Source organism: Equus asinus, chromosome 2 (genome assembly GCF_041296235.1).
Source record: "Equus asinus isolate D_3611 breed Donkey chromosome 2, EquAss-T2T_v2, whole genome shotgun sequence".
In the NCBI taxonomy this organism is placed as follows: Eukaryota; Metazoa; Chordata; class Mammalia; order Perissodactyla; family Equidae; genus Equus; species Equus asinus.
In genome coordinates this window covers 90,430,978-90,439,729 of record NC_091791.1, presented here as the reverse complement: position 1 = coordinate 90,439,729, position 8,752 = coordinate 90,430,978, and the positions used below count along the sequence as shown (strand labels likewise).

Sequence of the window (8,752 nt, the reverse complement as noted above, 5' to 3'; positions counted from 1 at the left end):
TTCTTTCTAACAAATCCTCTATGGATCTCTTTGGATTTTGTATGTAGACAATCATGTCATCTGCAAATAATTTCAGGCTTTGTTTATTGCTTCCAAACTTTTATGTCTGTAGTTATTTGTCTTGTCTTATCACACTAGCTAGGACCTCTAATATAATGTTGAAAAGATGTACTAACATTGGAAAACCTTGTTTTGTTTCTAACTTTAACGCAAATGCTTCTAGGATTTTACTATTGAGATAAATTTCTGTAGGTTTTTACTAGATACCTTCCATTGTTTCAGTCACGTTCTTTTCTATTCCTACTTTGCTAAAAGACTTTTCTTTGAATACCTTTGAATTTGTTTTGTTAATATCAAATCTTCAAATAAAATATTTCTTTCAGCTAGTCTTTCAATTTATTTCATTTTGAATATTTATCTTTGAATGTTATTTGAATTTACCTAAGTGCTGTTTGTACATCCTCTGAGAAGATCCCACGGTTTCTTGCTTTACTCTGTTAACATGGAGAGTTACAGTTGCTGGTTTTTCTGATGTTAATTTACCATTGCACTCCCATGATAATTCCAACTTGGACATGTTGTATTCTCTTTTTATAAGTTGCTGGATTCAATTTGCTAACATATTTTAAAGGACTTTAGTGTCCATGGTTATGAGTGGGGTAACCCTACCATTTTCCTTTTCCTTGTTGTCTTTGTCTTATTTTGTTGTCAATGTTACATAGACTTCATTGAATATTTAGAGGAGTCTCATCTTTTACAATACTCCAGGAGAATTTATATAAGATTGGAATCGTTTATTTCTTGAAAATTTAGTGGAAATATCTTTCAAAACCATGAACTTTGGGTTGTAAGTGGTATGGAAATTTTTTTTAATGCTGATTAGACTTTTTCAGAAGTTATAAAACTCTTCTGCTTTCCATTTCTTCTTGTGTCAGTTTTTGTTCACTTTATTTTTCTAGTAATTTGTTCATTTCATTTAAGTTATCAAATTCATGAGCATCTATTTATTCAGAGTATTCAGTTAATGTCTTTTAAATTTCTGTCTCTGTACTTACGTATTTTTATATGTAATTTTAAAATTTGAACTTCATTTCCTCCTTCTTGGTCAGTGTCCCTCAAGTTAGGTTACCCTTTTCAAAGAATTGATTTGGGCCAATTTTTTTTTTTCTATTACCTTCTTCCTGTTTATCTAAGGTTTGTTCTGTTGCTCTTGTTCTGTCTTTCAAATGGAGAATTTTCAGCCATTCTGTTTTTCCAATATAAACATTTAAGGTGAAACATTTTCTCCTTAGGTACTGTTGTGCTATATTCCATGAATTTTGATACATTTTATTTTTGTTATCATTTAGTTCTAATTTTTTTTTAACTTCCATTATAATTTCTTTAACCCGTGAGTTATCTGGAGGTGTGTTTTAAAATTTCTAAACGTATAGAAGTTTTCATTTCACTTTCGTTATTGTCTTCTAAATTAATTGTTGGGAATGTTTTCACTTTAGTTTTGCCTGTTCTATGATTTTTTAATCAATTGATTCATGTTATATGTATGCTTTTTTATTCAGCTTCTTCCACTCAGCATTATGAATGAGATTTATCTACATTGTTGGCTGAAAGAGTAGTTCACTCCTCTTTATTGCTAAGTAGTATTCTATTGCATAAATATATCATGATTTGCTTGTCCATTGTCCACTGTTGATGGACATTTGAGTTGTTTCCAGTGTTTGGCTATTGTTAATAAAACGACTATAAACATTTTCCCACGTTTTTCTGTTGAATGTTTCCATTTCTTTTGGAGAAAATGGAAATGTTAGGTTGGAGAACTGGTGTATCTTTAATTATACAAGGAATTGCCAAAACTTTTGCAAAGTGGTGCTATGACTTTACATTCCCAACATCAACATTAACGAAGTTCCAATTGCTCATTTGTGACAACATTTAGTATTAGCATCTTTTGAACTCTGATTCTTGTACTGAATATAGAGTAGTATTTTGTAATTTAAATTTGCATTTCCATGATGACTAATTATGTTGAGCACTTTTTCATGTGTTTACTAGTTGTTATTCATCTATCATCCTTTGTGAAGTACCTAGTCAAGATTTTTGTCCATTTTAAAATGGGATTGTTTGCTTTTTGAGTTGTAGTTCTTTATATATTCTGGATACAGGTCTTTTGTCAAGCATATGATTTGTGAATATTTGTTCCCAGGCTGAGACTTGCTTTTTCATTTTCTTAATGATGTCTTTTGATGAACAGATGTTTTTGATTTAGATAAAGTCTAATTAATCAATTTTTTCATGAATGGTTATGGATTTCAGTATCCTGTCTAAAAAATTTTTGTCAATCCTCAAATCATGAAGATGTTCTTCCATGCTTTCTTCTAAAAGCTTTACAGTTTTAGCTTTTACATTTAGATCTATGACACATCTGAAATTAATTTTTTTCTATGGCACGAGGTAGGGGTCAAGATTTGTTTTTCAATGGATATCCAGGTGTTTCAAAACCATTTGTTAAAAAAATCCTTTCTACTTAAAGTGCTTTGGTGCCTCTGCCAAGCATCAGCTTACGATATATGTAAAGGTTTATTTCTAGAAAAAAAAAAAAAAAAGAGTAGAAGTGTTGAGATTGGACGTCTGTGCCTTGTTCTTGATCTGAAGTAGTCTAAATATAATTATACATTATATTATTGCACTTTTCACATATGCTCTATCTGATTAAGGTGGTTCCCATCTATTTTGAGTTTGCTGAGAGTTTGGGTTTTAAATTATGAATGGATGTTGCATTTTGTCTGATTTTTCTCTATCTAAAGAGATGATCATAGGATTTTAGTGCTTTATTTTGTACTCTGTTGATAAACCCCACTTCGTTGTGATGTATTATTTTTATATACTAATGGATTTATTTTCTAATATTTTGTTAAAGATTGTGCAACTATCTTCCTGAATTGTTAGTCTGTAGTTGCTTTCTTGTTTCGGTTTGTTTTTCCTTTGTCTGCCTTTGGCATTGGGTTAGCCTCACAATGATTTGAGAAATATTCCCTTCTCTGCTTTCTCAATAAGTCTATTTAAGATTGGTATTAATTCTTCCTTAAATGCTTTATAATGCACCAGTGATGTTTTGGGACACTTATTTGTAGGAAAATTTTAAAATATAAATTAAATTGCTTTTTATAGATATAGGGCCTACCAGATTTCCTATCTCTTGAGCCAGTCTTGGTAAGTTTTGTTTTTCTAAGGAATTTATTCATTTCACCTAAGTTGTAAAACCTATTGGCTTAAGTTTTTCATATTATAATAATATTTATCCTTTTTTTGTTTTTATGAAGAAGATTAGCCCTGAGCCAGCATCTGCTGCCAATCCTCCTCTTTTTGCTGAGGAAGACTGGCCCTGAGCTAACGTCCGTGCCCATCTTCCTCTACTTTGTATTTTCATTGTCATTCAGTTTACATATTTTCTAATTTCTCTTGTGATATTTTTGTTTGGCCCATAGGTTATTTAGAAGTGTATTTAATTCCCTAGTATTATTTTCCAGATATTGTACTATATTGTCTTCTGATATAATTTCCTGTGGTCAAGGCTTCAATCATCTGAAATTCACTGAGACTTGCTTTATGACCCATGTGGTCTACCTTGGTCAGGTTCATGTGCATTTCCAAAATTGTTGAGCCTAGTGTCCCATGAATGTCAGTTAGGTCAAGGTAGTCGATACTGCCATTCAGATCTTCTCTTAATGATTTTAAAAAATAGATCCTATCAATTCCTGAGGTGCATTAAAATATCAAACTATGATTGTGACCTTATGTACTTCTCCCTTTCAGTTTTTGCTCTATTTAAAAGTTCTACTACTAGGTGTATAGAAACAATTATGTCTTACTGATATATTTTTCCCCTCCTTTGATCATTATGAAATACTTCTTTGTAGACCTGTTACTATTTTGTCTTGAAAGTGTATTTTGGGAGCCAGTCAGATGGCGCAGCGGTTAAGTTCACACACTCCACTTCAGCAGCCTGGGGTTCACTGGTTCCAGTCCCAGGTGCAGACCCACACACCACTTGGCACGCCATGCTGTGGCAGGCGTCCCACATATAAAATAGAGGAAGATGGGCACGGACGTTAGCTCAGGGCCAGGCTTCCTCAGCAAAAAGAATTAGCGGTGGATGTTAGTTCAGGGCTAATCTTCTCTAGCCTCCAAAAGTCTATTTTGTCTGATATTAGTCACTCCAACTTTCTTATGATTAATCCTTGCATGCTACATCTTCTCCCATTGATTTCCTTCAAACTATTTGTATGTAGTGCGTCTGTTCATTTTCTAGTATGACAATCTCTGCATTTTTAATTGGACTATTTGGTACACTTACATTTAATATAATTATTAGTATTGTTAGACATCCTTGGCTTGCTCCTTTCTTAGGAGGAAGGACTTTTTGCTTTTTACTTACATCTGTTCTTGCTATTTGTTTTCTATTTTCTGCATTGGCTTTTTGTTACTGTTACTCTTTTCCCACCTTCTTTTGGTTAATCGTATTTTTCAGTGTTCCATTTTGATTCTTGTAAGCAGCTCTAGCATCATTTTTTACCAGATGCTCTAGGCATTATAACATGCATCTTTACTTTACGTTAAGATCATTTGCAACATTTACCCATTCCCCCTGCGATACAACTCTGGATAGCAGACAGATCCTTTTAGATAACTAAAAACTAGGTAGTATACAGACATGGTTTTCTACTTTTGCTCCTTAAGTCGGTATATGGCCTTTGGTGCATTCAAATTGCAAACACAGAAGCTACAGAAATAGGGGTTTGACCCAAAACTCAGTATTCAAATTCTTTGTTCAGTTTAAAGCCTTTCTACATGGTTATTAATGTATGCATCCGATATGACGAGACCTTGATCTGAAGTGAATTGTGCCAGTGTCTTCCAGTCCTTCCTTATAACGAAGAAAACCCCTGAAGGATGTGTGTTAATGATCACTGAAGTCTGTTCTAGTTCCTCTGCCTTATTATTCACTGCCAAGATATTAGCAATACCAATTTTGGAAAAAACCATTTTAGAGATCTGCTATTAAAGTAACTCAAACCCAGTGACCTCACTGATCTGAAAAGGCGTTATCCCAGGCGTCCAAAACAGTCAACAGGAGACTATTCCGTTGTGTAGAACATTTTAATTTCCCGGCAGAGTGAAAACAGAATTGTTTGGCAAAGGCTACCACTTGCCAAGAGCTAAGCTCGGAACACTGTGCCAATGCTTCACGCGCAGTCTCTTATTTAATCTGCGCGACCCTGAGCTAAGTACTACCCCCATTTTCTAGGTGAGCAAACAGGATAAAACTTAGTTCAGGAATTTGCTCAAAGTCAATAAAATAAACATCAGCACTAAGATTCAAACGTTCTACATGTGATTTAGGTCCTTCCACATCCACAGCCTGCAGGTCTGCACACGGTCTGTGTGTGTAAGGGGGACAGTGGACAGGAATTCCCAGGGGAGATCCTTCAATCTGGTTTTGTGATTAGAAAGAGTGAGGAGAGGGTGAGGAATGCATGCGTAGTAAACACAGGCAACTTAAAGGATGACAACCAAGAAGAAAACTGAACTAAAATGCAGCTATAAAAACTCAAGAGCAAGGAAGTCTTGGGTCATATTCAGAGGGGCAAAAAGACTACAGTAACCTAATGAACACAGCAAGGGCACAACGACACAACCAGAGAGCCACCGTCCCTGATGAGCCTGAGCTGCTGGGAGCTGATGCTGTAGTCAGACGAGTACTATTAAAAACATGGAGAAGCACCATGATGTTTAAGAAGAATCAGTAAAAATTTTGCGTGTATGTTGAAAGTGTGACATTCACTGAAGTGACACTGTGTTTCCCATTAGTCGGCTATACCAAATTTATGAGACTTCTTCCTCCAAAAGAGTTCAATAGATTTATGTTAAAGACAACATGTGTATTGAAAGTAGCAATTTTATTTGAGTTAAAATTATTTACAAAAACCCAAAGACATACTTCATGAAACTGGTACAAACTATTTTTTTCCTGCCGTTGGCTTTTGCTCCAAAGATCACAGCTGAGAAATACTGTATAAAATAAAAATAGGATTGGATTCAGAAAAGTACTCTACTGTTCTAATTTCCAATTGGTAGTATTTACAGAAATATTTACAATGGAAAAAAAAGGTTACTTTAAAACTTTAGTTAATTTGCAAGTCAGCCTCAAGTACCCTAAAATGCAGAGTTCTGAGGGTTAAAAACACACAAACGCACTGCAACTGGTGAGGTGCTTTCTCCCCCACCCCCACCAAAGTCTGCATCTATCAGTGCTTGACAATTAGTTATTTAAAAGACAAAACAAAACAAAAACTGTTAAACACTGAGGTAAATCAATTCTCAAATGATTACCAGTGTAACAGAAAAATGTAGTTCGCCCTGATTGTTCTCATCCAAATGTTTTTTAGAATATTCCTTACCATCTGCCACAAGTCAGTTTTACCAAGAATCTGTTCCTTTTCCTAAATCCAATGATTAATAAATATCAACGTCTTTTAAAATAATTAAACAAACAAAATATATCTAACTAGTTCAATCTTATGAATATCATTTAACGATCTGCTTTTAAAAGTTTGCTAGGCTGGCTTATTACACTCAGGGCAATACCACCTCAATCTGTCCAGGTTACACTGGCACACTATGCTCTCACAGGTGACAGGTGGGGTCAGGTGGGCAGGAGGAGGAAGAAGACAATTTGCCTGGAATCAGTTACTTCCTTATAGATTTCCCAACAATCTGCATTATCAAAAATAGGAAGACAATAGAAGGCAGCCACTGCATTAAAAAACATTACAGCTGGCACTGATACAAGAGCCCCGATTTGTCACTTTATACAAGGAAATAACAAAGTCTTAAGGGGTAAAAATTAGACTTTTAGCTATTTTCCCCAATACACACCAAACTAATATTTTTATGGCTTCAAGTTTTTCAAATCCAATGAAGAAACATGATATAACTACCTGAAAGGTATTTAAAAGTATTCATGAAACAGATCTCTGGAAAGCCTGTAATGTATTCAGGCCCAATCAATAAAAAGAAAGAAATGTATAACCAGTGGTCTGAACACTAATTAAGACAAGGAAAATTTGCAATGTTGTAAAATTAAATATGTAAGTGTGTTTTGTGTGTTCCGTGACTGTTTTCCAAACAACACACTCTTCTATGAACTAAGAATCTGAATGAAAAAAAGGATCTTCTCTAAACCAGCAATTTAAGGCTTTGCGTTTATGCATTTGATCCTGTCACTCTATAGAAGAATATACACGTTTTCTGGCAACATGAATTCCACATTGATGTCTCAGCTTCCCTAGATTTGCTGTACGGAACATTAGCAAACATCCCTGGCGAGCCCTCCCTCAGAACTGAAGACTAAACTACCCTGGGTCGGTCTGTCTCGCTCCTTCCTCTTACGTAATATTCCCTCAAACTGTTATTTGTTTTCTTGTGTCTTTAGCTATGACTCATTATGGTATGAAAAGGAATATGGGCATGGTCTCAAAAGTGAAAAATAGTTTGACAACCCAAACCAAATCAAGAATAAAAAAATATACTATTAATCCCTTGTGTCTTTGGATTCCATCTAATTTTAAATATAGACAGTAGTTTAGGGAACAACAACAAAAAAAATTCACAAAATTATTAAAAGCTTTATTTACGATTGGAATCATTCAACAAAAAAGCAAAAGCAAATGAGCCTGAAAAAGGAACTAAGCTGTGGTCGAGAATGTCCTCCGAACACTCGACGCCTCAGTAGCTAAGCTGCCTCTGCACCTGGCTGGCCTGACAACAGTGGCTCAACATACACAGCAGTTGCACTAACAGCAGCACAAATCGTCCCCTTAAACTTGCCCAGAATGAAGCAAGAGAACAGGGGAGAGAAGGAACTCTGCCAAGGGAAGTGTACGTAAATACTGCATGGCGCTGACAGCCTGAACCTTTCCCCTCCTTTCTGATAGCTGCAGATTGATGTGGTAACTGTCTTTTAGCAAACGCAGAATGCATGACGAAGAAATCAGGTGGCCTCAAAATCCAAACATGAATGATACTGATGAATGTTCTTGGTACATCCCCACGGCCGTCTTTGTCTAAGGACAGCTCCAGCACACCGAGCACCTGGAGCAAAGGTACAGCAGCTAGCAATGTTCCAGGTACTCAATCACTCTCGAGATAGACTTCTGGCCTGTGGTTCCGACAGCACACTGAGGGCGAGGGGAGGAAGAACAGTTAATATTTAACACGTTTACAAAGCAGTAAAGCTTACATTCTTCAGTGTTAGTAAACTGAACACTGTGAGTCAAAACACACTGAGATCACACTGTGGCTCTGACAATACACTATCGATATATTTGGCCTAATAACTAACAACTACCTTAAAGAAACAGAACACAATTATGAAAAGAGAATCCCTTTTGCTTCTACTCACTACGGCCACAGGATTTTTATTCTCCTGTCATTATGTATCCTACTTATACAGAAGCTACAGAAGGTGCAACAGACGCTACTTACAGTAAGGTTCATGAAGCTCAGGAATTTTTTTAGCATCTCTGTCATTATTGAAAAGTCCCCTTCTGGCAGATACTCCCGCACAGTGGTCACATTGATCTGTGGAAACAGATCAAAGAAACACTGGTCAGGCGGCAGAAAACACAAGCTTGCAGCGTGGTGCTGCTTTTGGCACACATCCTGTCTGAAACTTCTACAAGGTCCTTGAACG

The 8,752-nt window shown here is 35.8% G+C and overlaps 1 protein-coding gene across 4 annotated transcripts in view; it reads right to left on the bottom strand.

The window, feature by feature from the left end:
- Positions 1–5,938: 5,938 nt before the first annotated feature.
- The window catches only part of WAPL (WAPL cohesin release factor), a 76,198-nt gene continuing 73,384 nt past the window's right edge, over positions 5,939–8,752 (bottom strand). For all 4 annotated transcript variants that reach the window (XM_044759905.2, XM_044759916.2, XM_044759910.2 and 1 more), the window contains 2 exons: positions 8,545–8,640; positions 5,939–8,237 (listed from right to left, as the gene is read on the bottom strand). In XM_044759905.2, coding sequence (XP_044615840.2) covers positions 8,172–8,237; positions 8,545–8,640 — 162 coding nt within the window. In that variant the 3' untranslated portion in view covers positions 5,939–8,171. The remainder of the gene's footprint in view (positions 8,238–8,544; positions 8,641–8,752) is intronic.